The sequence below is a fragment of the Ornithorhynchus anatinus genome, chromosome 4 (assembly GCF_004115215.2).
Source record: "Ornithorhynchus anatinus isolate Pmale09 chromosome 4, mOrnAna1.pri.v4, whole genome shotgun sequence".
Classification (NCBI taxonomy): Eukaryota; Metazoa; Chordata; class Mammalia; order Monotremata; family Ornithorhynchidae; genus Ornithorhynchus; species Ornithorhynchus anatinus.
The window spans coordinates 34,532,945-34,553,336 of NC_041731.1; the positions used below are offsets into that span (position 1 = coordinate 34,532,945).

General features: G+C 51.0%; 1 protein-coding gene across 6 annotated transcripts in view; it reads left to right on the forward strand.

Moving 5' to 3' along the window:
* Positions 1 to 16,280, forward strand: part of FUBP3 (far upstream element binding protein 3) — a 53,125-nt gene extending 36,845 nt beyond the window's left edge. For 2 of the 6 annotated variants that reach the window (XM_029062932.2, XM_029062936.2), the window contains exons 12-20: positions 330 to 471; positions 4,956 to 5,116; positions 6,672 to 6,745; positions 7,124 to 7,204; positions 7,430 to 7,506; positions 9,482 to 9,550; positions 11,253 to 11,324; positions 13,415 to 13,542; positions 14,869 to 16,280. In XM_029062932.2, coding sequence (XP_028918765.1) covers positions 330 to 471; positions 4,956 to 5,116; positions 6,672 to 6,745; positions 7,124 to 7,204; positions 7,430 to 7,506; positions 9,482 to 9,550; positions 11,253 to 11,324; positions 13,415 to 13,542; positions 14,869 to 14,877 — 813 coding nt within the window. In that variant the 3' untranslated portion in view covers positions 14,878 to 16,280. Of the gene's footprint in view, positions 1 to 329; positions 472 to 4,955; positions 5,117 to 6,671; positions 6,746 to 7,123; positions 7,205 to 7,429; positions 7,507 to 9,481; positions 9,551 to 9,949; positions 10,057 to 11,252; positions 11,325 to 13,414; positions 13,543 to 14,868 lie in introns of those variants that run through there. The other 4 variants (XR_005659932.1, XM_029062933.2, XM_029062934.2 and 1 more) reach the window with 4 other exon arrangements.
* Positions 16,281 to 20,392: the final 4,112 nt, after the last annotated feature.

Sequence of the window (20,392 nt, forward strand, 5' to 3'; positions counted from 1 at the left end):
GGAAATCTAGGCCCCTGCTCCCAGCAGGTTGATCATTTGAAACAGTACCTGAAGCTTTGGAATCTGGCAGTGACCAGGTTTAGTTAGCAAAATTTATGTCCGACTTCTCTGCTCAAACCCACATGTGGCATCTCTTGAACACAGCTCTGGTTTGGGTTAGCTCCATTTTTGTGAAACCCTCTGGCATCTGAACCGTGGAGATGTTTTTCTGAGCCGTGCTCTGATATGGCATTGACTGTACCCTGACCCTTCACTCTACTTTTCTCCATAGGAGACATTCAGAAGCGATGGCAGGAGTTGGAATTGTGACTGTTAGTTTTCCTTTCTAGGAACGAGATGGTTTCGGAAGCCTCGCTGTCGCCAGAGGCAGAGGTCGTGGCCGTGGAGATTGGAGTGTTGGAACGCCTGGGGGGATGCAGGAGATAACATACACCGTCCCCGCAGATAAATGTGGCCTGGTCATAGGCAAAGGTAAGAGACTTGGCCACTGACTTCTTCCTTTCCCTTTTATACCCGCTTTGTCCAGAGGAAGCACTGAGCTGCTTTTCTTCAAGGACTGAGCTTTCTTAAATCTGGTTGTTCTGACTGATGATCCTTTGATATAATACAGATACTATTTTGTCTTCTCTGAGGCAGATCTACCCACAAAGTTTCTGGACACTCCCCACCCCCCGAGAACTCCCCAGCTCCTTACGGTATTCCTAGGTGAATTTTTCATCGGCAAGGGTAGGAATTCTCCTGTAAAACCCCACCAGGTGGTGTTAACCCAGTTAGGATGTTGGAGAGATGGTGTTTTACTCTCCGGCGAGTTATGTTGGATATTTTTCATCAGCAAGTGAGGATCCTGAAGTACTCCACCAAGGAGTATCAAACCAGTTAGAATGTTGGAAAGGTGCTGGTGTATTTACTCTCAAGTGGGTTGCGTTAACCCCGATATCTCCCTGAAGTGAAGAGTCAGCCCTCCTAGCTTGGCCACTGCTCTTCTCGTTGGGTTCATTTTTTTATCTTTATTGCCACAGCCCTCAAAAATGTCTTCATCCTTTCATGCCTGGGTATCAGCACACTTGCCCCCAGCAACAGACATCTTGCAGAGAAAAATAAAAGTTCGTTTATTTGTTTGAGGGCATTTTACTGTGAGGTAATTAGAGCAGAGATGACTGAGGGAAACTGGTTTGGGTTTCTCCCCGTCATCACATTTCAGTCTGTGGAGATGCGGAGGGGGCTTCAGGGCCTACCGTTTTGATTTGGAGAGAAATAATATTGGACACGGGCCTGGCCGTGGCCTCGGTCTCTTTAACCTTTGTACCGGAGCCGCCACTTGGTTGACTAGGTCAACAGGAACCTCTAATTACAAATAGATCATGTGTCCTTGCACAAAGGATGATGATGGTCCTTGTACCAGGCGAGCCCCACCGCACCTCCCCTTTGATCTCCCGATGATCCTCCATCACAGCTGTGCTGAAGGCAGGAAGTCAATGCTTTGGCTGGGTTTTATGGTGGATTTTATTGTAAATTTGGTTGTAGGACTGGCAGCCTCCTTGTGCATCGAACTTTTTTAACCTGTGTTATAGCCTTAGCCTCGGTCATCCTAGAGGGAGCATCGTTTTAAAATGAGGCTAGAGAAGCAAGGGATTCTGCCGCAAAATTGAATGTCAGGTACTTTAAATTAGGGAATTGGCTTCCTCTTACAGAAGCTAAACAGTTCAGAGTCAGATCCCAGCTTGTTCCTCGAAAGAAGCAGCCTCATTTGTGTCGCCGAAGGGATCCTGTTGATTGCAGTATGTAACTGCTCAGCACAAAGTCTCATTAAGACCTTTTAAGCCTGTTTTGGACAGGAAGGGGATGGGTTTGACCTCGTGGTTGGCTCATTTGAACTCAGTGGGAATTTTCAATCAGTTGATGGTATTTATTGGACACCTACTGAATACAGAACACTGTACTAAGTACTTCAGAGTGAACACGCAAAGCAAACAAAGCTTTCGGAGAGTTTTTAATCTAATGATTGAGATCTCGTTGAGCTCCTGTCCGTACCAAGTGCCCTGAATTGATGTTTGCTTTGCGACCCAGACAGAAATTCTTAATCGTCTGTCTCATACAAAACGTGGGGCCCGGTAAAACGATCCTCTTAGCATCTACCGTACCACTCCTTTGTTCCGGTCCTAGGTGAGGATTGAGCGGGAGGAGAGACTAGCACTGGGAAGGTCCAGGTGAGATGGAATATTGGAGTCAGGTCCTGAATTTGAGAGACCCATCAGGCCAGGCTGGATAACTGCTGGAGCAGGCCAGGGTCCAACATTTTGACCGAGTCCGAGTCGACGTTTAGTTTCTTTTCTTTCTTTTTCTTTCTTCCCCTCTCTCCCACCCCCTTCCTCTCCCTTAGGGATTGGCTAGGTGTAGTATTTTCTTCTGAAAGACATTAGGGATGGGACCGTAGGAGGGGGGGAATTCCATACAAATGTCAAGCACTCTCTCCTCTCCCCCACCTCCCCCAACCATTGGTGCTTGAAAACAAACTGTGGCCTCTCTGGGCCCCCACTGGATTTCCATGATAAACACGGCAATATTGACAGATAACGTGGCCGGTCCGGCTCTTGTCAACTTGGCCTTTTAGCAGGTTTGATTAATTGCTTTACGATTTCACGTCCAGCTGGGGGGCCACTGGTGGGTCGTTTCTGCCCCCCATCAGGTGGAAGAATGGAGCAGGCTGTTGAATAAGTCTATAGACAGGCACCATGTGCCAAGCGAGTGACCTCATTTTAAGGGAAGATGAACTTAAATTAACTCCTTCCGGCCCCATGCGGCATCGCGTTGGCCGTCTTGCCTATTAGCATGCCCCTATGGCATAAACCAAGGAGGATCTCTGGGGCAGGGGGTGTCGAGACAGGGGGAGGAGACTCGGATGGCCAAGTCCTGCGTTGTTTTGAGCGGCAGACGGGCACCCTTTTGTCTTCAAACCTTGAGATCAAATTACCTTGACACAGAGCAAAATGGTACAAGCCGAGGCTGGTGGGGTGTGGAGACCCGCAGACGGAAAGCTTTCTCTAAAGAGTTGGTTGTTTGTGGAAAGGTGGGTTCTTATATCGGTTTTGGGTTGTAGGGGAAGAGTATGAAGCAAAGTGCAGAGCAGAAAAAACCTCTGGCTTGTCTTTTTTTTTTAAAAAAAAAAAAAAATGGGGTCAAGAAGGATATTTTGATCATTTGTTTCCCAAGAATAACTCCAGGGGGAAATGTGGTATTTACAGTATCAGACAGTGAGGTTGTCCTTTATTTGTAAGCAAGTAAAGCAACAAGAGAAAATTTCCATTAGCGTGTTGTTACTGGGAGAGAGAAAGTTTGAGCATGTATGCGTGTTGGGAGTGGCAAAAGTAAGCTTTTCACAGTTCTTGTAATACTTTAAAAAAAGGAAAAGCAACTAGTGGCTCTAGAGTTTTTGTGGATTAAACTAGACTTTTTATTTGAAACCTGCCTGTCTGTACACTGCCCAAGTCAGCAGACAATGGGAAAATTTAATTTAAAATTCCGTCAACCAATTTTCAATCTCCCTTTCCGCATATAACAGAAAACCCGCTCTCCTCAGTGGGTGAGGGTCCTCTAGAAACAAATGAATATGCATTTGCAGCCATAAAGACAAGATTTTTCTCCCAACTTGATCTATTGAAGGATGCAGAAGGTACTCATCGCTGGTGACCCCAAAATGCCTCCCTGAGGGCGAATCGTCCGAAGGGTTATCTTGAAATGACTTTTTGCCTCCCCGACTCTTCTCCGGTAGGAGGGTTGGAATATTGAAACGGTCGTAAGGGTGCAACAATCAAATGAACAAATGCACTCTGTGTCCACATCGATTGGTTTTGAACTACAAAATAAGGGAGAGGGTGTGAGGAACCGTGGAATCAAACATCATCATCTCCCTTAATCTCATTTTTTTTGTAATTGAGGGTAATCGCTGGTCACCTTTTTTTCCTCCCCCCAGGTTTACCAGATTCAAGACTGTAAGCTTTCCCTCCATCCCACCCGCATCTCCCAACCCTTTTTTCCCCTCTCTCCAGTTGAATGGAGCTGATCTGTAAGTTCTGTGAAATTTCAAAAGAAGAATTGAACCATTGTCACACTGGCTGGAGCTTTTGTTAAGCAAATTTCATTAAGAGACTGAGACTCTCACAGGTTTTTCAAAAAGTCCAACTAAATTTTCATTAGCCCTGCTCCACCCAGTGCCGTTGTGTACACTCTGTTAGTATGGGCTCACTGTCTAGCTGCGCTCACCACAGATGCACCGACTTTAGAAGTGACAGGATGGTATATTAAAGTCCTCACTGGGAAGCCGGCATTGTTCCGGGCTGTGGCTGGCCATTTGACCTGTGCGGGGAGGGGAGCGCGGCTAGGGTGGCCCGTGTGTTTTTGTTGAAGGCCCCCATTGTACAGCGAGGGAGCCAGCAGAAAGTCATCCTCACACTGAGGAGACTGTAGGTCTCATCACAGGGGCCCAGTCGCCGGCCTGGGGTGAGGCCCTCCCAGGCCAACCTGGCGGTTGAGGTGGCTTGGGTGGCGACGGCTTTCTGCCAAGCGAACCCAACGGTCCTTTCCTCAGGGTCCGCGCGAGAATGAGCCCCTCCTAGCCGGCCAGCGACCGAAATCCGTAAAGGGAGGGTCCTTCTGCTGCCATTGCCCGGGGGTGTCGGTGACTCAAGTCGCAGGCTAGCAGACCCCCAGGCACCCTGTTTCAGACGCGAAGCCTATGCCCTGGGACACTCGTGTTCCTCCTCGGAAGCCCTCAAACATTTTCTCGGGACTTAGCCCGGTGGGTAGAAAATGCTCTTCCTGCTGCTGAAGTAAACGATGCAAATAAAAAGGGGGGGGGGGCATTAGGGTGCGGAGTAAACACCGTTCGTATATGTTTGTGTGAACAGCAGAATCGTAACTTGGTCGTTCTCTCCTGTTTTGTGTTTCTCTTCCCGCAGGGGGCGAGAATATCAAAAGTATAAACCAGCAGTCAGGCGCCCACGTAGAGCTTCAGCGGAACCCACCTCCCAACACCGACCCCAGCGTGCGGATATTCACCATCAGGGGAGTCCCGCAACAGATCGAGCTCGCCAGACATCTCATAGATGAAAAAGTTGGGGTACGTAGCGGTTGCTTTTGAACCCTCTCCGGCTACCTCAAGGCGGCCAAACCTCAACGAGCCCGTTCGGTTTTTCACTGCTCATCTGTCCCCGGCAGAGTGCAACACCAACCCTTCCTGCGTGACATTCACCACGCAAACGAACATGAGTCACGAGGCACCCTAGCCGGTTCGATCTGGTTTTCGCCAGTGTGAATTCTTGCTGGTTGTAGTTTGAGCACTGCATCGTCTTTTTTTTTAAAAAAAAAAAAAGTACTGTTTTGATTCTCAGTTTTCCTAATTCAATTCAGTCGTGTTTATTGAGTGCTTACTGTGTGCAGAGCACTGTGCTGACCTCTTCTGAGGAACACCAAACGCTTCACATACTGCCAGTCGTGCCTCCCATATGCCCTTTGGAGGGCCGGCTATTACCCCGTCATAGAACCGAATCCGAAACCCAGCGGGGGTTAATCCGTAAGAGAAAACGGGGCAAGTTGGTGATGTACGTCAGGATTTTTCAGGGCCTGTTCCAGCTGCCCCTCCGCCTGCTTTGTGTTATAGATTAAACCCAACCTCCAGCCCGTTAGACTAATACTCCTCCAGCCCTGTCACGCTGGCTCAGTGTTGCCGGCCCTGGAACGTCGATGGCCATAACTTCTAGAATCTCACCTCCGAGCAAAGAGGGAGTGTCACCATGGGGGCAGATTCACCACCGTTCCCCTCAGAGGACACACGTAACTGCAGGAGGAGACTTGAGCCAGTGTGAAGTGGGGCAGAAGTGAGACAGACTGGCCCAAACTGAAGGCAGTCGTTGGGAAGCTCGGATAACCGTTGCACCATCCGTCTCTAGCTGCTGGAGTGTTATGCCACACAAAGACACAAACTCCGGCGATCCTTGGGCTCGGTTGACCTGAGGCTTAGAGTCATCTCGCTGGTAAAACTGAGCTCTTTTTTTCTCCGGGATGAGACAAGGAGCCCGGTTTCTTTTCAGTCAACCCGTCAATCAATTTGTATGTATTGAGAGCTTACTGTGCACAGAACGGTGTACTGGGTGCTTGGGAGAGCACGATAGAATCAGTAGGTAGAATCCCTTGCCCCCAAGGAGTCTACAGCCTAACGTGGGAGCCAGAAATACAGTATTTTCCAGCTAGGGGAAGGCAGTCGAGTGTATAAGGTATGCACTCGGGCGCCGCGTGGGGTTGTAAGTAATTTAAGTGCTAAGGCGGTGCAAAAGTTCTGATGTTGGAGTTGGGAGATAAAGCGGGTAGGCCCGAAATGAATCAGGGAAGGCTCGCTGAAGCAGATGTGATTTCAGAGGGGCTCTAAAGAAGGGGAAACCTGGGGTTCTGCCAGATATGAAGGGGAAAGAAGTTCCAGGCAGTGGTTGGGGGTGGGGGAGAGAGGGGACGAGCCGATGATCAGCCCAGGGAGAGTTGAGAAATGAGGTTCAGTGACGATGTGGTGCTGCTTCGTTTGGTCCGAGTAATCTTAAGGTGGTCACTGAGGGTGGAGAGCCGAACGGGCTCAGGGCCGAGCAGCGCTGGCCAAAGTTTGAATCTCGGTGTGTCTCTGACAGGGTACCAGTATGGGCGCGCCTGGAGGCTTTGGGCAGAGTCCTTTTAACCAAGCACCCGCCACACCTCATCAAAAGTAAGTCTCTCCCTGCGCCTCGTCAAAGAATTTGCTTCCCCCGCCCCCCCAGAGATCCGCCTCCCCCCGCCCATCTCCTCGGGAGACTCCGGCTCAGCCTGATGCCAGAGCTACGGGAGGGCGTCCCAGCGGATCGCCCGCGACAGCAGCGACACCTCCTCTGCCCAGTCTCGGCTCTTCCCTCGCTCGCCCCTCTCCGATGGTGCACACGAGCGATCTTTCCAGGCTAGCTAGGTGTCCCCTCGGCTAACCCTGGCTTTCAAAGAGAGGGTGGCTCCCAACGTGGCCACCGTTAGTGGGATCCTAAGGAGGGCCTCTGGGCCAGTCTCTTGCAGGGAACTCAGAATTTTTATTTATTTATTTTTTACATTCATATAGCACCTTTCCTCCGAGGAGCTCAGGGTGCTTTCCAAACATTGCTGCTAAAGTGAACGGTAACCCTCACAGCAACCCTGTGAGGTAGGTAAAGCTGCAGTTATTTAATTCAAGTTCCGATTCCGTCAGAGCAGAGGCGAGAAGTCGAACCGTTGCGCTGCCAGTAACGGTCAGGGTGGCTGAAGTCAGGCTGGGAGGCAAGGAGGGAGAAGGCTGAAGGAGAGAGGCGAAAAACGGAGGGAGGCGGGCGCGGGGCGGGGAGAAGGACGGTCCACGAGCCCGAAAGAATCGATGTTTTGTAATCCACAGCGGTCCTCAGGCATTCATGACGCAGGGTTGGGGGAATACCTACCAGACGTGGCAGCAGCCCGGACAGCAGGTCCCAAGTAAGTGACTGCAGTGGGAGTGGCGGAGAAGGGGACGCCTTAGCAGGACGCGTGTGGCCGGCCGGCCCAGCGAGCGGCAGGAGCTGCCCCCGACGTGGGGGTGGCCGCCCGCGGGCGCAGCCGGGGATGAACCGTCCATCTCCCGACCCCACCCGATTCTTCCCTCACTCTGTGCTCCCGAGGGTGGCGTGGGTCGGCTGACTTTGCTCAACCGGAAGGTCCGCTGTCCCGGCAGCACCCAAGAGCGGGAACGTGGCGAGGCTGACCCCCGGCCCTTCCCCGTGGTCCGACGCCCTCATACTGGATGACTGCAGTCCGCAGTCCACTCACGAGCCGCAGGGACTCGGGGCAGGAAAGGGGGAAAATGCCCTGCTTTGATTTTCTGCTGTTACTCTTTGGCCCAGAGTGTGCACGCATGCGTGTGTATGCGCGCACATGCGTGCATGATGAAGCAGAAGGGCTGTAACCTCTCCCGCCTCCTTTGTTTCCCTGACCCCACTTCCCCAGGGTTTAGTGGAGGAGTCCAGTAGTTCTGTCTCAAGGATAAGTCATTAGTGGTCCTTCGGGCACGGCCCGTCAGACAGAACAGGGGAACCTCACGTGTGCTAAACCTTTTACACTTTAGCCATCTTAACTTCGCCCTAGAAACTCAGTCACATAACTAAAAAGTCATTCGTCAAAGCGGTGCAGCGTCTTCAGCCGCCATTGACTTCCAGGTGCCTGCCTGCCGAAAAGGCCCCCTTCCTCCTGCGCCCTGTCCTCAAGGTGGCTGGCAAACCAGCCCCCATTCTGGGCTGACCCAGCTCCCCGCAGTCGGGTCCGCTGCCTCCCGTCACACACTCCAGCTGTTGCAGCTTCTAATAAAGGGCAAAAAAAAAAGAGGCACCATCACCCCCCAGACAAAATCGAAGGTTTAATTCCTGCATTCATTCGCAGTGGGAAGGGGCCGGTTTTTCTAGTGGGCGGCCGAAGCCTGACCAGTTCCCGTTTGTAGGGTTTGTCGGCCTTGCCCTCCGATCTGTTCCTTTCTTGGGGCAGAGGAACCAAACCGGTCATGGCTGAGGGGGCGCTTGTAAAAGCCTCGCTTAATGTCTTGCAGCTTCCTGAAAACAAAAATGACCCTTTGGACTTGAATTTCACGTTGTTTGTTCTCAGTCCAAAGTTGAATCAAGACCTCCATCCTGGCTGTCTTCATTGGTCATTTCCCGATGCGTGGAGTCTGTGCGCAGTTCCGATTGCTGGGTGTTTTTCCTCCTACCTTGCCCCCACCCCACCCCCACCCCAGCTTGCCATCCGAGTTCCTCTGATGTCCGCGTAGTCCCGAAATCCTTTCGTTTGGAAGGAATTCAGAACTCTGACAGGTGACTTGAACACCGACTGACTTTCCAACCCGAAACCTGAAGTAGACCTACCCAGGCTGTAAACCTGACTCTGCTCTCTGACAGACGGGTTACGTTGTATAGCGTGTGAGCCGAGCCTCCCGGCAGAGAATAAAACCGTGCTTCCTCAGCGGAGGCTGAGGAGGAGCTTCCCTAGCTCTGCTCTAACATGAGCAGGGTGAGTTTCTCGCAGCCAAGCACACGGGATCCTTGCAGTGTGAGCGGGGTGGACAGAGGTTAACTGGTTATCTTCCCGCTTGTCCAGAAAGTGTCCAGGGTCCCCGCTCTGCTCTGCCGTGGAGCCCAGCAGCCTCAACCGGCACACGCAGGGCCACCTGACTGGTGATTGAGCTTTTCCCACTCACACTGAGCACGATTCACTAGGGGAAGGTGGCAAGTATTACAGGAGGGAAGGTAGTGAAATCGCACTCCATTTCAGCCACCCAGAGCCCATGTTTTTAGGGAAGAAAAGAAAAATTAGGACTAATTTTAGGGAATGCAGCTAGACTTCCTTCTGGAAAAAGAGATCAGCGAGGTGATGCTGTTGCATTAAGCAGAAATTTTTTGTTTTTCGCTGCTTTCTTCCCCCGCTACAGATCACAGCGGTGCCCAGGCAGGCCAGGTGGAGTTTGCCAAAGCCTGGGAGGATTATTATAAGAAACTAGGTAACTACCCATCTCCTGCCTCTTTGGTTTTTCTCCCATCAGAAGTCTTGTTGTTATTTTCCAAGATGAAAACCCTTCTGAGAGGTGACCCGCTTCGGCCACGCCGCCCCCCGGTCTGTCGGTCGAGGCTTCCCTGAGGCGTTACGGAACGACCGGATCGCTCGGCCTCGAGCATCGTACCTCTGGGAGTAAATTCTAGCGACTGGTCATCCCCCTTCACATTGGAGATGGAGGCGATAAGCTTCTCCCTTCTCCTCCCCCGCTCCCCCCCCACCCAACCCCAACCCCACGCACATTTAAATGTAATTACTCCCCTTCCCACCCCCCTCCATCTGAAATAAATTAACTAGCGGGTAAAACATTTTGCCGTGAAATGTATTTAGTGGCGTGTCCTTTCAGCCCGCTGCGGACTGTAATTCTAATAGAAGAAAAGGCATTGAAGGAGGTCCTTTGTCGGCATTAGCAGGTGGACACCCGAGCCAGCCCTGACCTCTGCAGAAAGAAAGGTCCTGACTTGTAGCTTTGGTCAAGTCTTTTAACCCTCTTTTATGCCCCTGGACAGGACCCTGCTGCCCTGTTCCCTCCACCCACTTCACACTTTCAGTGTATTATGCTCCCCCTCCCCAATCCCTACTGCTTCAGAGCTCTTTGCAGCTTGGAGTGCCGTGTAGGGCAGCGCCCAGGGTTGTGCATGGGAAAACGGGGCAGAAATAGGCCCCTTCTCCCTTCCTCTCCCCCAGCCCCCTCCTCCCATCCCCCTTCTTTCCCATATTTCCCCCGCCTCCTTTTCCCCTGCTGTCACCTTTCCTCTTCCCCTGCCCCCAAATGAGTTTGGGGCCCGGTGGGAGTCCGACGCATGCAGTGGCTTAGGTTTGGCAGGCCCTCGGGCCCGGTTTCCTCCCTGCCCGCTGGATACGTATCAGAGCTCTGTTGCTTTCATCGACTCGGGGTTCTGTAGCCAGTGCCCCCGCCCTGGTAGTTAAGAGTCTGCCTGCCTAGATAGTTGTGTTTGGACTCCCCAGACAGAGGAGTGAGTTGTTCAGGACAGCGGCCCAGGGCCCGACATTTCAGGAGTCGGAATCCGGCTCTCCAGCCAGCCCCATTTGAAGATGAGGTCAGTTAAGCCTGAGCACAGGTCTGTCTTGGGCTCAGGACGATGGGTGAGAGTCTCCCTTCCTCCCTCCCTCCCTTGTCCCCGAGTGGCTTGCAGGGAGCCGGGAATGGCCTAAGCTGTCCTGGTTGGGAATCCTTTTCCCTCCCTTCCCCTCCCCTCCCCACCATTGGGCGAGTCCGCCCGTTCTGTGCAGACGGCAGGATTGTGCCAATCGGCCGTCCCGCTGATGAGCTCCACGCCCTCCTCCCCCGCCACTTCCCTGTCCCATCTCAACCCATCTACCGGGGCCCTCACCGAGTTTCTTCCTCGCTCTGCCGTGGCCCACCATCTCTTTTGAGCCCGTCGAACCATCCCCGGTGCAAGTCCCCTGGGACCGGGCCCATCCCTGTCTTCCCGGCTCAGGATCAGGAATCCCACTCAGTAGGGCAGTGTGTGCAGCGGAAGGGTCAGGGCAGAGAGGCCCAGAGGGTGCGGTCCTCAGGAGCTGGGGGACAGTCCGGCGGGGGGGAGGAGGTGGGAGAGTGGACGGGGGAAAGCTGTGGAAAGGCAGAGGACATCGGCCTGATTGTTTCTGTCCTCTTCACACAGGCCAGCAGAGCCAGCAGCAGAACAGCCAGCCCGACTACAGCAAGGCATGGGAGGAGTATTACAAGAAACAGAGTGAGTGGATCGGGCTTCCTTACAAAGCAGGTTTCCCATGTCAAAGCGCATAGTCCTCTCTGTTCCTTCAACCCTTTCTTTGGTGGGGGCGGCTATCACCTCCAAACCCCCTTCTCCTGGAGACAACAGCCAACCCCGACTTCACCGTCACTGTCCTTTCCTGGTCCTCCTCCTATCTCTCTGCCCGTTCATTTTCAGTCTCCTTCACGGGCTCCTCCTCTGCTTCCTACCCCCTAACTGTTGGAGGAAGGGTCCCTCAGGGGTCAGTTCTGGGTCCCCTTCTGTTCTCCATCTATACCCACTGCCTTGGAGAACTCATTCGCTCCCATGGCTTCAACTGCCACTTTTTTGCAGACGATCCCCAAATCTCCATCTCCTGTCCCGATCGCTGTCCCTCTCTGCAGTCTTGGATTTCCACTTGCCTTCAAGACGGCTCTACTTGGATGACCTCCTGTCACCTCAAGCTTAACATGTCCAAAACAGAGCTCCTTATCTTCCCACCCAAACCCTGTCCTCCCCCTGACTTTCCCATCACTGTAGACGCACCACCATCCTTCACAAGCGCATAACCTTGGTGTTATCCTTGACTCCTCTCTCTCTCTCTCTCTCTCTCTCTCTCTCTCTCTCTCTCTCTCTCTCTCTCTCATTCAACCTACATATTCAATCCATCGCTAAATCTCATCAGTCCCACCTTCACGTCGCTAAAATCTGCCCTTTCCTCTCCATCCAAACATATAGTATACCATGTTATTACAGTCACTCATCCTATCCCGCCTGGATTCCTGCATCAGCCTCCTTGCTGACCTCCCAGCCTCCTGTCTCTCCCCACTCCAGTTCGTACTTCACTCTGCTGCCTGGATTATTTTTCTTCAAAAAACGTTCAGTCCATGTTTCCCTACTCCTCAAAAAACTCCACTGGTTGCCCATCCACCGCTGCATAAAACAAAAACCCCTCACCATTGGCTTCAGAGCGCTCATTCACCTTGCCGCCTCCCACCCCATCTCGCTGCTCTCCTACTACAACCCACCCCGCACACTTTGCTCATCTAATGCTAACCGTCTCACTGTGCCTCGATCTTGTCTATCTCGCCGCCCACGCCTCGCCCTCATCTTGCCTCAGTCCCGGAGCGCCCTCCCTCCTCATCCGACAATTATTCTCCCCCTTTCAAAGCCTTATTGAAGGTACATCTCCACCAAGAGGCCTTCCCGGACTAAGCTCCCCCTTCCTCTTCTCCCACTCCCTTCTGCGTGCACTGACTCGCTCCCTTTTATCTTCCCCCATCGCAGCCCCACAGTACTTATATACGTATCTGTTACTCATTTATGTATAAATGTCTGTTGTTTCCCCTCCCAGACTGTAAACTCACTGTGGGCGGGGAATGTGTCTGTTTATTGTCGTATTGTACTCTCCCAAGCGCTTAATAAAGTGCTCTGCACACAGTGAGGGCTCAGTAAATATGATTGAATGAATACCCAACTTGGTTATCCTGTGTCCTCTCCCTTCTAGTGGGGAAAGGGAAACCCCGTCGCTATTGCCGGACATCTTTTGGCTCCCCGGTGCCGTAGGGTAGTATTTTACTGTTGACTCCTGAGCTCGCTTTTGAGCAATGAATGAGGATTTGAGTGTGGGCCTGGGCCTTTAGTACTTAGCCCAAGCAGACGATGCTTTTGATTTTTCAGGGGCTGTCGAGGTTGTGAATTATCCAGGCCTTTTGCAGCTTGGTCTCCCCCTTCCCTCTCCTCCTCTCTCCTCCCCTCCCTCCTACTCAACCTTCTGGCCATCCCTTAGCTCATTCACATCTCCAGCGGAGGGTGGGCGGAAAGGAAAAAAGATAAAGTGCAGATCAGAGATTGGTCAAGACAGGAAAGGAGCCCACCAGCTAAAATGGCAGTAGAGGGTTTTTCGGTGTCTAGAAAAGCACCGTTCTCCTATAACGCATCCAAGAAGCGAATGGATTTGGAAGAATGCCGGCCGGAAATAAAGGAGTGTCTGAAACGCCAACCTTCCAGTGCAATTTTCACCTTGAACTTGAATGTCTCCTATGGATGCTGCTTCCGCTAACCTGCTTTTCCCGTTCTCTGTCAATCAGGTCACGCTGCCAATGCTGCTTCTCAGGCAAGCTCCCAGCCGGACTACACTATGGCCTGGGCGGAGTATTACAGACAGCAGGCTGCTTTCTATGGGCAAACATTAGGGCAAGCTCAGGCCCACAGTCAGGTCTGTATTCCAGCCGGTTTTTTGTTGGTCGTTCTCTTTCGTTCTAATGGTGTCTGTTAAGCGCTTGCTCTGTGCCAGGCACTTTGCTAAGCGCTGGGCAAGATACAAGCTAATCAGGATGGACACAGTCTTATTCCCCATTTGACAGATGAGGGAACCGAGACCCGGAGAAGTCAAGCGACTTGCCCACGGTCCCACAGCAAACAAGTAGTGGAGCCGGGATTTAGAACCCAGGTCCTCGGACCTCCCGGACCCAAGCTCTTCCCACTAGGCCCCGATGCTGCTCTTTTCCCCGGCGGACAAGGGATTGAACGGGAGCAAATCAGCTCAGTAACAGGGGGACCAGTGAGGACCTGGAACTCCCGGCCAGCCCCCTTCCTCTAATACCCCCAGGCCACACCCCCATCTTCCGTTCTTGAGTGGGCCGTGCCGTTCAGACCGGGGAAAGAGTGAAACGGACTCAACTCGTGGAGCAAATGAGCGTCCTCTCAGCAGCCACCACTGGCCCTTTGCTTAAATAAACTGCAGAGGACCGGGCCGTGTTTGTGCCGCGGCGAATGGCACCCTCCAGTCCTCTCCTTCCCCTTCCATTTTCCACGGAGGTCCAAGAAGCCCCCTGTAAACCCACTTTGCCCCAGGCCCCCCGGGCCTTGCTCACTGGCAGTCGGGCTTGTTAGCGCCTGCAAAGGGGAGGTTGTTTGCGATGAGTGGGAAGTTACAGCGCGGCTGCTTTAGCACAGCAGCGAAAGGTCTTTCCGTGATACCTAAGGGACTTTGGCATAGACATAGGAGATGTAGTGGCTATTTAGGGGAGGGGGGCGTGTGAGAATCCCAGACCAAGCATCAGTCAGTGGTATTTATTGAGCGCTTACTATGTGCAGAGCATTGTACTAAGCACTTGGGAGAGGACAATACGGCAGAGGTAGCAGATGGGTTCCCTACCCACAGCGAGCTTACAAGTCTTCTTGAGAGAGAAAGGTTCCCACCTTGTTACCTCGGTCTAAAGCGGGTCGGTCACCTCGTCCCCGGGGACCCAAACGAATTGCACGTAGGGCCCCAGCGTGCCGAGGACCGGGCCGGGACGACGAACCCGCCGTCCTCCGCCTTCCCGAGACCCCTAGAATCCGGCTCCGAGTCGCTCCGCTCCCTGCACGGTGACAGCGATCCCAGGGGAACGTCCTCGCGGGCAGCGTCTGTCCTCCGTCCCAACACGGACCCGAGGCCAGACCGCCCCGGCTTCCCGACCGTCGCTGTCCTTCCAAAACGCGGACGCCAAAGAGAACCTGCCGCCAAATAACTTCTCCCCTTCTCTCGTTTCTTCCGCAGGAGCAGTAGAACAATGTCCTTGGGGCAGATTTTTTTTTTTTTTCTTGGAATCATTGTGGAAGAAAACCTTTTTGTAACAGAGGTTTCTAGATTTGCAACATTTTGATGAAGACTTTTCTGTTTGTGAAACACTAGTTGTAGGATAATCTATACTGAACTTTTCTAAGAATCAGGAACAATTAGTAATGTACTAAACTTATGAACATGCTGGTTATTATGGGTTTTGTTTTGGTTTTGTGTTGGTTTTTTTTTTTTTGGTTTTGTTTTTTATCTGTATCCAAATTTGCAGACTCTGGGATTCTTTTTGGAGAGGTCAGAGAATTAGAAGCACCAAAATGCACCCCAGAGCAATTACATTTCAATATGTGGTTTTTTTGTGTGTTTTTCTCTTCATTTTCAATCTTTTCTGTTGCAACAGAAAGAGTGGCTTGGAAGTCTTAGGTGGTATGTAACAAATCCTAAAAAAAATTTTTAAAAAAGCAGTATTTAAATATTCTTAAATATGTAAATTCATTAAATGTTTTACTTCTAATTTCTTGTATCTTGGCTGTCTTTGATTTTATTGCATTTTAAAAAAAAATGAACTATGGTATGTATTGTAATTAATTATGTGAATTCTGTATTGACAGTTGCTGTTTTGCTGTCAGGCAAGTTATGGGAGGGGGCATTTTGTAGGGTTTGTATAATTTCTAGAGTTCTAAAGGGGTAATATAAAATATGTTAATTTTTTTAGCAATACATTTTTTTCATGTTTCCATTGCTGGTTGCATTTGTGTATCTAAGACCTCCAAGCTTGTTTTAAAAACAAAAAAACCCCTTCCTCTATGCTCTCAGAAATATAAATACTGTTATTTTTAATATTAAAATGAATCTGCTATTAGTACCTTTAACAAACACTGTGGAACATTAAACCGTATAAAAGGTAGTAACTATTTTTTAATTCCAGGGTGTTTTTTGCTTTTTTCATTTTTCTTTTAAATATTTTCTTATCTAATATTTGTCAAATTACCTAGAGAAATAAATGAATCTAGTATTAACCACAGTATGCGTTAAATAATTTTGATTTAATAAAAGGGATACTATGATTTCCAATGTTTACTGTAGTGTTTCTTGTACAGATAACAGTGTATTTTTAAAGGAAAAAAAAAACGGAATTGAAGCTATTTTTTCTTGCATTTTTAATTGACCTGCGGGACATTCCGTTTTGAAATGTACTGAAGTTACTGTTCTTGGTTTTTCTCTTTCCTTTTATTTTCCTTATAATGCTTGAAATGTCTAACGATAAAAAAAAAAAGCAATTGGATAATGGTGAGCATGATGTTAAAAAAAAAGGTGTTCTTTTTATTTGACTGACAGTTGCATTTTACACTCTATATAATAAAATTTCCACAAGGCGTCTTGTGGGTGAAGTATTTTTAGTCTGTTTACTTGCCTTCGCTTGCAGCCCCGCCCCGCCCATCCCCACCCCATCCCGCCCCCACCAGATAGACCCCACCACCCGCCCGGTCCCGCCGGAGCTCCGCCCTCGCATCTACTCCGTCCAGCTCGTTTCGACCTGATGGTTCTGCGTAATTCGGTGTTACCGACGTCGAGGAGCTTCGATTACAAGGGGCCCCTCTTATCCGTCACGTCGAAGCAGCCGATGAAATGGCCCGGCACCGGCAAGTCAGTAGCCGAAGTTTCCTCAGAGGAAGCGGAGGCGCTGTCGGTGCTTCCAAGTGTCTGGGGCTCGAAGGTGATTTTACGGGGGAGTGACGGAGAGAGGATTTGATCGCATCTGCAGCCGTCTAAACACACTCACTTTCCTGTAACTGAGTCAGCAAAGTGGACCCCGGGTCACTCCCCTCCCCAATACACACTGTGCTTGGAAATGATGATATCTGTCCCTCTCCTGGTGGACTAACTCCAGTCTACCTTTGCCCGGTGAATTCTCCCGCTCCCGGACGTGATAATAGTAACAGTAATAAAAAGAATAACGTGATATTTAAGTGCTTACCGTACCGTCAAGCGCTGTTCTGCGCACTGGGGTTAGATACAAGTTAATCAGGTTGGACACAGTCCCTGTCCCGCATGGACTCACAGTCTAGGCGGGAGAGAGTAGGATTTAACCCCCGTTTTTCAGACGAGGAAACTCAAGTGCCGGGGGGTTAAGTGACTTGCCCAAGGTCACACGGCAGAGGACAGGTGGCAGAGTGGGGATTAGAACCCAGGTCCTCTGACTCCCAGGCGCTTGCTCTTTCCACTAGGCCGTGCGGATTTGGGTGGGGATGATTGAAGTTGCCTTTCTGTTGGCCTCGAGGGTCAGGGAGATTCGGCCTCAAGGACGGTGGTCCACGGAGACATTTGCTCCCCTTTGTCGTGGCTGGGTGTGGTGGTCGGGGCTAGTGGGACCTGAGCCTGTGGCCAGCCTTGAAAGTTAGCAATTTAATTGGGACCGTTTCCGGGAAATCCTGCTCTGGCAGATCAGAGCTCCGAGAGGCTGGACAGGTTTTATTATTAATAATATTCGTTAGGCACTCGTTATGTGCCAAACACTCTACTAAGCACTGGGGCAGAGTCAGGATAATGAGGTCCCATATCTATTAGAACGGTGCTCTGCACATAGTAAGCGCTTAAATACCAACATTATTATTATTATATGGGGTGCTCAGTCTAAGTAGGAGAGAGAACGGGGTAGTGAATCCCCATTTTGCAGAGGAGGCAACTGAGGCACAGAGAGGTTAAGTTCCTCGCCCAGGCTCTCACAGCAGATAAATGGCAGAGCCAATATTGGAACTCAGGTCCTCCCCTTTCCAGGCCCAAGCTCCTTCCACTAGGTCACGTAGGGCCTGTGGTCGGAGATAAAGGCTATTGGTCCATGAATTCGGGACAGAACAGAGAAGTTGGGGTGGAGAGGCGTGCAGGTGACTCTTTCCTATGCATCGTATCACTTGTGTTTTTGCTTGACGTACATAGAGGCTGCCGGTCTTCTAATCCCTACAGTTACGACGGTTCTTTTCATACCGGGGTTTCTGGGATTCATCGGAGGGTGTTTGGGGCCTTGCTGTTATTCTCTACCCCTGAATCACTCCTTGATTTGAGTTCTTGAGCCTAAATTGAATTTAACCTCATCTGTGCATCTCTGCAGCACTTCTGCCTTGCCCCCTTTATTTCTTTTTGTCTCCTCTCCCCTGCTCCCTCGATCTCAAAAAAAAATAAAAGGCATATGTGGCCCTGATAGGTCAAGAAGGGGTGTGGGGAGAATCCCATCTGCAGCAATATTGAGGCACGTTGAAAGCCGGAAGAAAAAAAGGGGATATGGCATCTTTAAATACACCTCTAGAGAATCGAGTTTGACGTTGAGAGATTGAATAGTAAAAGCCACTTGCAGAGAGGAGGAGGAGGGAGGGGGGCGAGCAAGAGGAGGGCATAAACGCTGATGATGGGAATGGGAATTGGGGAGAGGGCATTACAGACAAGACTTCCTTCTAATTCATCTTCCAAGCTCTGTGCCAAAACAGCATTTGGCATGGTTCACAGGGAGCAATTGTGTGATAATGAACCCTAAGGTGTCCCTTAATTGAAGACTGAGTATTGCGGCTTGTGCCAAGAGTCATAAATGGCACAGGATTGTGGGAGGATGCATTTTCTTAAATGTATCTGTAAGTACAGATTAGCGCTTTTCCCCAGTGAAATGCCCATACTATAAATTATGGAAATATCTCCTTCTGATGCAACCTTTTATTGAGGGGGTGGGGCAGGGGAAAAAAAAAAGTTTGCAAGCATTTGAAATTTGGCCTCTCATTAAGATGGCGCCCGAGGAAGATGGTTTTTCATCAGCAGTCTGGTGTCCTGGAAGGCTAAAGTGCTTGAAATGTACCAAGTTCAGCGATTGCTTTCCATTAAGAAAGCTGCGCGGTCATCACAGTCAGGACAGTGTGTTCGGGGGAAATTCAGAGGCCTCTCTCGGATCCCGTTGTCCCCCCAGGCGCTCCGTCCTCGCCCGGGGCCTGCCAGGGGGCCGAGAGGCCTGGTGGGCGGACCCGGACGTCGGACAAGCCGTCCGGGGACAGGTCGCGGAGCGGGTCGGAAGGTGCTCGTGGCCCGCACCTGTTGGCCCTCACCGGCTCCCCTGGTCGGCATGGTCGATCGATCGATTTTGTCCTCCTACCCCGTCTCCTAACGGTCGCCCACCCTTCTGCTTTTCAGGTGGGCTAAAGAACAATCAATCGGTCGTATTTATTGAGCGCTTACTTTTACGGAGTACTGTGCTGAGCGCTTGGAAGAGTACAGTGCAACTGAATTAGCAGACGTGTTCCCTGCCCATAATGAGCTTGCAGTCTACAGGGGAGCAGCGTCGTGCTTTTCGCGTGTCATCTCTCTTCGCCTCTTGTGTTATTTTTTAAGGCTTCCTGGTGCCGGGCTGTTGACGTTCATTCATCCAATCGTATTTATTGAGCACTTACTGAGTGCTAAGCACTGTTCTAAGCCCTCGAGACAGTGCGAGACGGCAACGAACAGACCCACTCCCTGCCCGCGACGAGCTCACGCGGTGTCTCACCCTCTTGAGGTGGTGCCCCTCGGAGCCACTGTGCCTACCAGCTGGGACTGAAAAGATGAGCAGTAACACAAGGTCCCGATTAGCTCTGGGAAATTGGTCATTTTAAAGCTGGTCTAGACCTACTTGTTTTCCCAGCATGAGACCTCCCCTCGCCGCCTCCCCGGCAAGCACCCCCGTTATGGATTCCTTCTATTTTAAGGTGGAGTGAGAGGATAGAGGCGACGAGAAGGAGGAAGAAATAGCAGCCCCTTAAAGAAGTCTCAGATCCCCTCCGTCGGTGCGGGAGGCCGGGTTCGGACTGTGAGGACGAGTAGTCCCAGTTAGTATGGACCTCCGGTTTTTTATGGACGAACGGGGGCTGCCGGGTTGACAAGGCCCAGGAAACCCCGTCCGTAGGACCAGGGGCTCGAAGGCCCTTGATTTTTGCCGCCAGCGAGGTTTTGGAGTGACGGCTTTGGGATGGGAAGAAAGAAAAAATAAACTCCCAAGTTCTCCCTCTCCCCCGGTTTTTGTAACAATGTTATTTTCACATTAACCAAGGCATGACAGGGAAAACAGGCCGTGTCAAAGGGTGACAGGTATGAATCTGTCTGGCTATTAACGCTTTCCCAACCGATTATCTTCCTGCCCCTGCTCTTATCATTTAAGGAAATCCTATTTCAAGCACATTAAAAAGGAACCTCTGATCTTTTGATTCTCTCCCTCTCCCTCCCTCTGTCTCTAATCCTTGCCTTGCTGGGTTGCAGGTGTCTTTGGCCCTGGGCGATTATCCAGTCCCTTCCCATTGTAGCTGCTGTCACTCACTTGTCTGCCCTGCCCAGCCAAATTCACACCGAGCCCCAGGAATCCTTGTATGGACCATTCACTGGGGAATATTAAACTTCTTCTCCGCAGAATCATTACAACGGGCTGGCAGAGGCTGCCGCTCTGTTTGTTTTGCAGAGAAAGGGGGACGACAATGGTTGAGCCTCCGCAGGAGAGGTA